Here is an 11310-nt window from a genome sequence, read left to right as displayed (position 1 = left end):
TTTAGCATGGCCAATTCACCTGACCTGCACATCTTTGGACTGTGGGAGGAGACCCACACAGACACAGGGAGAATGTGTAAACGCCACACAGACTGCAAGGCTGCAATTGAACCCGGGACCCTGGTGCTGTGAGGCAGCAATGCTAACCACTGAGCTACCGTGCCTCTTGGGAATGGTGTAGTCATAAGAAGCTTTAAGTGTTGAAAGGTTGAAGGTTAAAACATTGGATAGTGACTTTTGAAGACCATACTGAGAGTCCTAGGTGCTTTGTGACTTCCCAAATGTTTGGTAAAGGGAATTCATAGACTCCTAAGAGTCATAGAGATGTCCAGCGCAGAAACAGACCCTTTGGTCCAACTCATCCATGCCAACCAGATATCCCAACCCAATCTAGTCCCATCTGCCAGCACCTGGCCCATATCTCTCCAAACCCTTCCAGATGCCTTTTAAATGTTGCAATTGTACCAGCCTCCACCACATCCTTTGGCAGCTCATTCCATACACATACCAACCTCTGCGTGAAAAAGTTGCCCCTTAGGTCTCTTTTATATCTTTCCCCTCTCACCTTAAACCTATGCCCTCTAGTTCTGGACTCCCCGACGCCAGGGAAAAGACTTAGTCTATATATCCTATCCATGCCCCTCATGATTTTAGAAACATCGATAAGGTCACCCCTCAGCCTCCGACGCTCCAGGGAAAACATCCCCAACCTGTTCAGCCTTTCCCTATAGCTCAAATCCTCCAACCCTGGCAACATCTTTGTAAATCTTTTCTGAACCCTTTCAAGTTTCACAACATCTTTCTGATGGGAAGGAGACATATTGAAGGATAGCTAGTTAAAGGAAAAGCCTCAGTCCTGTAGGAGTTTGAGAAATCAGTGTTGGCAGAGGAAGGATGACGTTTTTATAAGGTCATGAGTTTCAAGGTTCATGTGACAGGAGAGGCCAATGTTTTGAAACATGTTTTCATGGAAGGTGTCTTTTACCTAGGGTGGGGGATTTCAATACGAGGGGCCATCTTTCTAAGGTGAGAGGAGAAAGATGTAAAAAAGGGACATGAAGGGCAATTTTTTATTACACACAGTGGTTTGTGTGGAACGAATCCTCACAAATGCTGCCAGATTTGCTGTTTTCTGTTTTCATTTACTTTCAACCAAATAGAGATCTATTTACCTCTTTAGTACTGTTGTGTTCTGTAAATTACTTTTCTCACCTTTATAACTTCTATTGTATTAATAACATATATGCATCAAATGAAAATTAGCCAAACCTTTTGTTTTTGTGGAGCAGTTTTAAAGCTGGAATCTTAGGGAGCCATTGTGAGAATCCACTAGGGAGGGACATTCTCTCAATCTGCTCTCCTCAACCTTTTGCTTTCTGCAAGAAACACAGACTGAGCTGCGGGAATCGTGCTGAGCTGCTGCTTGTCATATATTAAAAATGGTTAATGGAAATCTTTAAGGTATTTGTGTCCTGATCAATATATTTTCACCCATTTGTAGCTGATTTGACACAGGAGAGTAAAGAAAATCAATGGATGGGTGTTTCTGTGAGAAGTCAGGGACCAGGTGGGAAGGTCATGGTAAGTTTTTTGAATTTTTACTCCGTATGGTACTTTGTAAAATATATAAGCTTCCAGTCAGGATTGAGAGTGTGCTAACCATGTAGTAATTTGCTCACTTACTATATTACCCCAGAACCTTCTCAATTCCTGGTGTTGACTCCAACTAGGAGGCAGTAAGAGATCAGAGATCAAGTGGTGACTTTAATTCCCAGTGTAGGCATTGTCCTTTTCTTATTTTGACTTGACCTGAAGACACCTGAGGAAGATTTCTGTACTGATTTTACCTCTAAAACTCTTTTGTTTTGCTTATGATATGTTTGTGAAACATTTAGCTCTGGTGTTGTCACAGTGGCACAGTGGTTCAGTGGTTAGCACTACTACCTCACAGCACCAGGCACCCAGGTTTGATTCCAACCTCGGCAACCGTCTGTGTGGAGTTTGCACATTCTCCCAGTGTCTGTGTGGGTTTCCTACCACAATCCAAAAAATGTGTAGGTCAGGTGAATTGGCCATGCTAAATTGCTCATCGTGTTGGGTGCATTAGTCAGAGGGAAATGGGTGTGGGTGGGTTACTCTTCGGAGGACTGGTTGGGCAGAAAGGCCTGTTTCCATGCTGGCGGGAATTTAATCTAATCTAACAAGATTAGAACAGGAACAATATTTAAATAGTTTGGCCTGGAACTATTAAATGACATTTAATAGTTACTTAAAGGTGGGCTAACTAGATTAACAAAAAACAAAATTACTGTTATTAGATAACGCCTAGCATTAAAAACAGATATATTTTATTCATTTCAGGTTTGTGCTCATCGGTATGAGCTAAGGCGATATGTGAATAAACCAGACGAGGCTCGTGATGTGACTGGACAGTGCTATGTTTTGAGCCAGGATCTTGTTTTCCGTGAAAATGAAACCGATAAAAATGTGAAACTTTGCGTTGGGCGACTTCGGGGTCATGAAAAGTTTGGTATTTGTCAGCAAGGTGTAGCTAGTGCTTTCAGCAATAATGGTACATATTTTGTGTATGGAGCACCAGGTGCCTACAACTGGAAAGGTAACTTGTAATTTCAAAAAAATTGTTAAGTTTTCTTTCATTTCTTTTTAAGATGATGTGGATGTTAAGAATTAGCCACTAAAAACTGCAGATAGCATGGCAAGAATAATATTATAGAATAGATTAGATTCTGGGTCTGGGGAAGGTGCATTGCAGTAAGATGGTGGGGGATTTGTGCTCTGGATACACCAGGCGCAACCGAGTACATCCAATTTGCTGCGCTGGCGCATTCCAGATGTTGCATTTCGCAACGATGAACCTAAAGGGAAGTTTCAAGGGTAAGGACCTAATCCCTGTTGAATAATGTTTCTGCATTTAAGGTGATTGACAAAAGGATCAGAGGCATCGTGAGGGAAAGCTTTTTTTTAAACACAGTAGGTATGTAGGATTGAGGGTGCACGATCCAAAGGTGTGGCAAAGGCAATTTCTGTTAAGACTTTCAAAGGGGAATTGGATAATAATTTGAAATGAAAACGTTTGCTGGCCTATTTAGTAAAGGCAAGGGAATGGGACTAACTGAGTAACTCTTTCAGAGAGTCAGCATGGACAAGACAGAGTAAATAGGCACCTTCTGTGCTGTAGCCATTTTAAGATGCAATAATAAAAAGAGTCCTATGCTACATTTTAGATAAATCAGGCAGTTTGATAGGACCAGCTGAAAGTTTAACAGATCATTATTTTCAGGCAATTTGTCTGAATGTATAACTTTAAATATAAAGCTCCTGTTCCTACAGGCTACATGTTCAGGTAAGTATGTGTGAAAAGTTTTCCTCATGGGTGATAATATTTAAGGTTCATTTAAGTGCTGCACAGGCAAAGCAATCCTGAATTAGGACCTCGCACACACATTCAGTACTTTGTGTATTTAAGTTAGGGACTGCACTTCTGCTTCAGGCATGGGCTTTGGAAGCCATGTTTGTTTAAGTGCTGCTGAGAAAAGACATTTTTTGCAAATAAGTTTTGTCTTCTCCCGATGAGTGCAAGACAAAAGACAAAGTCATTGGCCAAACGTTGTTTATCTTGATATACACTTTGCTAAAGGTTGTTGTATATTAACATGCAGACTTAAAGTTTTCAATATCATTATCAAAATAGATAAAAAATGTAGTTTCTGTCCATTTGCCCATCTATACCACTATCTAGAAGTGAAAAATCTAATCGTTAATGTAGTGAAAGAATTAGAATATGGCGTATAATTGCATTGTACAGTGTTTCTATTGATTGCACATAATTTTCTTCTTGGAATTTGGGAAACTACCTAAGTACAAGAACAATCTTTAACAGATATTTCAAACATTTAATAATGTGACCAATATGATTGTAACTGTAGATAGTGGGATTATTGCTCTGTCCCATTTTGTGCATTGGGATAAGATGGCTGCGTGAGGTACAGTTATCCCCCGCTATCAAAAGTGGAGTGTTCCTGAAACCATTCGTAAACTGAAATGGCGTAAAACGAAGAAGTAATTACCAGTAATTTATATGAGAAATACTTTTGAGTGTTCCCAGACAGACACAAAATAAAATAACACCAACATGTAGTAAAAGCAAGAATCAAATGATAAATACACAGCCTATACAAAATAGAAATAATATATGGAGTTTGATTCATCAGAATCGTGAAGACAGCGAGCACACTAGAAGGCTGAGAGGTGGTGGAGGTGATGGTGGTGTGTTAGGCTGAGTTGTCACAGGTTAGGGTGTAGGAGAGAGTGGAAGAGGATCATGTATTAATACTTCCTGGAAAGGCGCTTGGCACCCCTCTGTCTGTGCGCGCCTTTCCTAAAAGAGAAAATCCTCTTTTGGTGAGCAAAAACATGTCCTAATGTAGGTCTTTCGTAAAAAGCAAACTGGCGTAAAGCAAAGGTTTGAAAAGCGGGGAATACCTGTAACCTGCTTCTAGCACTGCATAAAGATGCTCATTATCCCACTTAACTATTTGTTCCCTTAGGAATAGTACATGTTGAAGAAATCAAAAACATTGAAGAGCTTAACTTTGATGGACCCTATGAAGTTGGTGATGAAAGCAAACGTGATGAAAAATTGATACCTGTTCCTGCTAATAGCTATTTAGGTAGGTATTAATAATTTTATAAGAGAAAGGGATAGATATTTTAAAATAAACATTATGAAGGATCTGGAGAGAGGGCAGGCCCATGGGGCTAATTGGTAGGTCACCTGTGGAGATTGATATGAGCAGGCTCCAGTGCTGTATGATTTTATCTATCTGCAATTCACATTACAGCAATTTCTATAACTAACCATTAAACCTTCCTTTGTGACCCTACAATATAGGGTGCAAATCTTGTGCTTTGCTTAGTTTCTAACCCCACATTAAAACCATGTTAGACAAAATATGCTGATGGACTCAAGTAAATAGGTATATTGAGGTGCGCAGTGTGAGCACATATGACACTATGTGCATGTACTTCTGAGTAAAAGATTATAAGAGAGCACTTGTACAGTTAAAGCCATGTCTGAGTCGTGGCTGCTATTATTGTAATGGTACAGTTAAATTAAATCTTGGAAAATAACTGTTGGTATCATATTGTATGAGCTTTCTAGACTTTTGATCACCATAAGGCAAATTTTCTGCACCATCCTCCTTTTTAGTTTGGGCTTCATAAGGCTTGCAGTTTCCAGTGTAGAAGAGGAAAGTCATTAGTCTAACGAAATGATGCTCTTGTCTTATCAAGAATATGTAATGTGTTGCAATCAGATACAAGTTACATGAGTAAGAGACCTTGTCCTCAAGACTATCAGGAACCTAGGATAATGGGTGTGACCCCTTTCTAAATTCTGAGATGTTCTGCCTTTTCCCACCCAAGTCCATATTGCATTACCAGCTGCAGCTTAATGCATCCCTCAGCATTAACCATTTCACAACTATTACTGGCTAAAACAGGTATTATACCCTCAGTGGTTTCTACTGGACTTTCGTTCTCTTCTCAACTCTCATCCTGTTGGCAACCTGATGTCATATGGATACTTCTGATCTGAGAAGTTTATAAGGAATTCACCCTCTCCTCTTTTTTTTCAGAACTATATGTGTAATTAAGGCACAGTTTAAAAAACATAATCATGCAAATTTCAATATTTTGTAATATCAATGAACTAATAATTGATGATCCCTTTTAAATAATGCTGACTAGATAGTCTTTCCTGCTATTTAATATGTATTAAGCTATGTGAGGTTCAGAAAAGGCATTAGATGAATCATTAAACTGAAGCATTGTAGTACTGGTGTCACAATAGATAGGACCTGTCCTGCTCAGCATGCCACTGGAAATGTTTACTTCACACAGCTGACGTGTGTTTGAAGGTGTTGCCAGAACATTTTGTACCACAAGCTTAAGCTCAAAATGTAGATGTCTTTCCTAGTCTGATCAGGAATCAAATACTAAACTTTGAATCTCCTCTGAATCCAATCCAGATCCTTGCTGTCTGTTTACTTTAACAATGTATCTTTGGCTGTTTTGCTAATTAGATATGCAGTCTAATCCTATTGTTTTGCATTAGGCTTCTCTCTGGACTCAGGCAAGGGAATCACATCGAAGAAAACATTTACCTTTGTATCGGGTGCACCAAGAGCCAATCATGCTGGAGCGGTTGTTTTCCTAAAGATAGAGGAACGCACAAGAAACCTAATGACTGAACATGTCCTGGATGGGGAAGGATTGGCATCCTCTTTTGGATATGATGTTGCTGTGGTGGACCTTAACCAAGACAGGTGAGGAGGCATTTACTAATTTGGAACGCTAAGATTTTGAGAAATGAAGAGGTACTTTGTACCTAAGATGGTGCCAAAGCAGCAACATTACAAATGTTTCACTGCACTTATTTGAGTGCAAGTGACGATAAAGCTAATTAATTTCAGTTCTAAATATCTAGTCATTCTGTGGACTGAGTACCTCCAATTGTTTAGATGTTATTTCTGCAATTAAATGAATTTTCCAGTTTGCTTTTTTAAAAAAATCATGCTACTACAATGATAAAATAGAAGAGGGATGAGCATTAAATGGACAACAGTGTCCAAAATGTTTCTTTTTTAAAGGCAGCACTGCCATCTTTTGTGAGAGAAGAGGGGGAGGGCACTATGAGGTTATTCTCTCCATCAGAGCCATTAGCTGTCTGCTCACCACTGTCCACAAATACTAACTTCCCTCTTCAGGTATTACCATGGCTTATATTCACCAAGCCAGAAGAGTATCTAGTTTCTTTCTTGCTGTATATTGACTATCATGTAAATTTGGTTTGTCAGTCATGATTGGGTATTTGAGACTCCTGTCTGGAAATAGGGCAGGTAAATTTGAAGAGTACTTTTCAGGTGGAGGAATTTTTTTCCACTGTCTTCACTGTTGTTAATTTTAACTTGAGCTACAGCAGAGGAAAATCCAGATCTCTTAAATTTGCTTTGTTCCCAACATCTAGTCAAAACTAATCAACTAATTTTCAGCATAAACATTTAGTCCAGGAAAATAAAAAACTATATTCAAAAACATTCATTTGTCAGTCCCTTAGGTCTGACCTGTCCACAGTGACCAAGTTTCCCAAACTAATTCCCTAATAGCAGTAGGGAGATTGAAGAACTCATAAGGCTGGCAGATTTTGGAAAAAATGCAGATGTAGCAGAGTTGTTGTTATGGGTGACTTCAACTTTCCCAATATTGACTGGAACCTCCTTAATGCAGATGGTTTGGATGGAGCCATTTTTGTCAGGTGAGTTCAGGAGGGTTTCCTTACTCAGTTTGTAGACAGGCCGACGAGGGGAGAGGCCATTTTGGATTTGGTGCTCGGCAATGAGCCGGGGCAGGTGTCACATGGGAGAACACTTTGGTGACAGTGATCACAACTGCCTCACATTTACTATAACCTCGGAGGGGGAAAGGAGCAGTTACCAAGGGAAGATATTTAATTGGGGAAAAGAAAATTATGATGCTATCAGATAGGAGTTGGGAAGTACAGATTGGGAGCAATTGTTCCACAGAAAGGGCACAACAGACATGTTTAAGGAGCAGTTGTTGCGAGTGATGTATAAATTTGTTCCTCTGAGACAGGCAAGAAGGGGAAAGATTAAGAAGCCTTGGATGACTAGAACAGAGGAGTTTCTCGTCAAAAGGAAGAAGGCAGCTTACGCAAGGTGGAGGAAGCAAGGATCTAGCACAGCCTTAGAGGATTACAGGCTTACTAGAAAGGAGCTCAGAAATGGACTGAGGAGAGCCAGCAGGAGGCACGAAAAAGGCTTGGCAGGAAGGATTAGGGAGAACCCAAAGGCATTTTACTCATTTGTGAGGAATAAGAGAATGATCAGGGAGAAAGTAGGGTTGATCAGGGATAGTGGAGGGGACTTGTGCGTGGAATCTAAGCAGATAGGGGAAGCCCTGAATGAGTTTTTTGCTTCGGTTTCTTCTAAGGAAAAAGACCTTGTTATAAATGAGAACTTTAAAGAGCTGGGAAACAGGCTTGAACAGATCAAGATTGATAAAGTTGATGTGCTGGAAATTTTGGCAAACATTAAGATTGATAAGTCACCAGGGCCAGTCCAGATTTATCCTAGGTTGCACCGGGAAATGAGAAAGGAGGTTGCTAAGCCACTGGTGAGGATCTTTGCCTCCTCACTCTCCACGGGAGTTGTACCAAGGATTGGAGGGAGGCGAATGTTCCTCTTCTCAAGAAAGGGAATAGGAAAATCCCTGGCAATTACAGACCAGTCAGTCTTACGTCTGTGGTCAGTAAAGTTTTGGAAAGATAAGATTTATGACTATTTGCAAAAGCATAGCGTGATTAAAAGCAGTCAGCATGGCTTTCTGAGGGGCAGGTCATGCCTCACAAATCTTATTGAATTCTTTGAAGAGGATGACGAGACACGTCAACAAAGGTCGAGCAGTGGATGTGGTGTATATGGACTTCAGCAAGGCATTTGATAAGGTTCCCCATGGTAGGCTCATTCATAAAGTCAGGAGGTATGGGATACAGGGAGATTTAGCTGTTTGAATTCAGAATTGGTTGGCTGACAGAAGACAGAGTGTTTGTAGATGGAAAGATAATGCCTGGAGGTCAGTGGTGAGTGGTGTCCTGCAGGGGCTGTGTTCTTGGGCCTCTGCTCTTTGTAGTTTTTATAAATGACTTGGATGAGGAGGTTGAAGGGTAGGTTAGTAAATTTGCTGATGACACAAAGGTTGGAGGTGCCGTTGATAGTATCGAGGGCGAATGCAGGCTGCAGCGCGACACAGACAGGATGCAGAGCTGGACTGAGAAATTGCAGATGGAGTTCATCCTGGATGAATGCGAAGTGAAGTATTTTGGAAGATCGAACTCGAATACTGAATATAGGATTAAAGATAGGATTCTTGGCAGTGTGAAGGAACAGCAAGAACTTGGTGTTCATTTGCATTTATCCCTCAAAATTCCCACCCAAGTGAATAGGGTTGTTAAGAAAGCATATGGTGTTTTGGCTTTCATTAAGAGGGGGATTGAATTTAAGAGCCACAAGGTTTTGCTGCAGCTCTACAAGACCCTGGTGAGACCACACTTGGAGTATTGTGTCCAGTTCTGGTCGCCCTATTATAGGAAAGATATGGAGGCTTTGCAGAGGGTGCAAAGAAGGTTTACTAGGATGCTGCCTGGACTGGAGGGCTTGTCTTACGAAGAGAGGTTGACTAAGTCTGGACTTTTCTCCACAGAGAGAAAAGAGGTGACCTTATCGAAGTACACAAGGTAATGAGAGGCATGGATAGAGTCCATAGCCAGAGACTTTTCCCCAGGGCAGGATTGACTGGCATGAGGGGTCATAGTTTTAAGATATTAGGAGAAAGGTATAGAGGGTGCATCAGAGGTAGGTTCTTTACGCAGAGAGTTGTGAATGCAGGGAATGCGTTGCCAGTGGTGGTGGTGGAAGCAGAGTCATTAGGGACATGTAAGTGACTGCTGGACATGCACATGGATAGCAGTGAATTGAGGGGTGCGTAGGTTAAAATATTTTACATTAGGATTAATCCTCGGCACAACGTTGTGGGCCAAAGGGCCTGTACTTCTCTATGTTCCATGTTCAAATGAAATACCTTGCATTTATCCAAATTAAACTCCAGCAACCACTCCTCAGCACCTTGGCACAATTGATCAAGATCTCTTCATAACCTTAGATAACCTTCTTCACTGCCCACTATACCACCAATCTGGGTGTCATCTGCTAACGTAATAACTGTGCCACCTAAAGATGGTTTATAAAAATGACAAACAAAATGAACCCAGCTAGTCACAGGCCTTCTGTCCGAAAAACAATCCTCCACTGCCACCCTCTGTCTCCTACCATCCAGCCGTGTTTGTATCCAATTAGCAAGATTCCCCTGAATCAAATTCTCTTTTGAAACCCATGGTTAACTCCATTGCCACCAAATGTTTGGTTGCACATTCAGATCCTAACCAGCTTTGGTTCTTTTCCTATTCACCACAGATCAGTGGGGATCTAACTCTACTAATTAGTCTATCATGCAGACTTTAGTCAAAGACTTTACTAAAATCCATGTAGACAATGTCTACTGCTCTGCCCTCATCAATCTTTTTGGTTACGACCTCAAAAATCTCAAATCAAATTTGTGAGACATGATTTCCCATGCACAAAGCCATGCTGACAATCCCTAATCAGTCCATGGAGCTCCAAATGCATTAAAAATCCTGTCTTTCAGAATCCCCTCCAACAACTTACTGAACACTGATCTCAGAATCACCAGCCTATAGTTGGCAGATTTCTCCTTACAGCCTGTCTTAAATAAAGACACAGTATTAACCATTCTCCAGTCCTCCTGCATCCCACCAATGGATGTAGATGATACAAATATCTCAGCTAGGGGCTCCACAATTTCTTCCCTCGCTTCTCACCACATCCTGAGATACATTTGATCAGGTCCCAGAGTAAAATCTCAAATATTGCTGAAAAGGAAGACATGCTGTTGTAGCTTTTAATCTTACACTTATCAGAGTTGCAATAGAGTTAATCATGGGTTTCAAAAGAGAATTTGATAATTATATGAAGAGGGGGAGAAATTGCAAGGTGGGCGTGGGACTAAGCTGTTCCTACAGAGTTCCAACTCTGACAAGACAGACAGACTATTCATTTTCTACTACACCATTCTATGAATAGTGAAGAATAACAATGCACAAATTATTCTTAATTTAATTTAGGCACTTGCCTTTATCTTCAATTTGAAATATTATGCTAAAGTGCCACCCAGTGCCTTTGACATGGAATTGCATGTTGGCACAGACACTGGCTTTAAACAGGAAAATACAATACCGTATTTGTTGAGCTAAGATTACCACACCAGCCTTTTTAGCATTTTCATTAATCACAGCATTACTGATCTGCCACATTTTAGAAAGCTTTTGCCATAGACAGGCAGAAAGAAAGCACTAACATGTTCAAAGTGTTATTCACAATCATGGGGAATGGCAGGATGCTTTGTATCCCATGAAGTACATTTGAATTTAGGTCATTATTGTAAGGAACGAAACCAGATAGGAACACACCAGTGTTTTCTGATGAACTTTGAGCTCAAATTTTTCAACTTAACCATTAATGGAACAAAATGCTAAAATTTCCAGTAGCATCTGCAGAGAAGAAACCAAGTTAACATTTCAGATCTGTACCTTTCACAGTTAGAAAAGTCATTAGTTTTGAACACATGAAACAGGGT

General features: G+C 40.5%; 1 protein-coding gene across 2 annotated transcripts in view; it reads left to right on the top strand.

The window, feature by feature from the left end:
• Positions 1-11310, top strand: part of LOC122551565 (integrin alpha-6-like) — an 84493-nt gene that overhangs the window by 31584 nt on the left and 41599 nt on the right. For both annotated transcript variants that reach the window (XM_043693639.1, XM_043693640.1), the window contains exons 3-6: positions 1502-1581; positions 2362-2617; positions 4569-4691; positions 6137-6347. In XM_043693639.1, the coding sequence (XP_043549574.1) occupies positions 1502-1581; positions 2362-2617; positions 4569-4691; positions 6137-6347 (670 nt within the window). The remainder of the gene's footprint in view (positions 1-1501; positions 1582-2361; positions 2618-4568; positions 4692-6136; positions 6348-11310) is intronic.

Source organism: Chiloscyllium plagiosum, chromosome 7 (genome assembly GCF_004010195.1).
Source record: "Chiloscyllium plagiosum isolate BGI_BamShark_2017 chromosome 7, ASM401019v2, whole genome shotgun sequence".
NCBI classification, from domain to species: Eukaryota; Metazoa; Chordata; class Chondrichthyes; order Orectolobiformes; family Hemiscylliidae; genus Chiloscyllium; species Chiloscyllium plagiosum.
The sequence above is the reverse complement of the archived record's forward strand: the minus strand, read 5'-3'. Positions and strand labels throughout refer to the sequence as shown.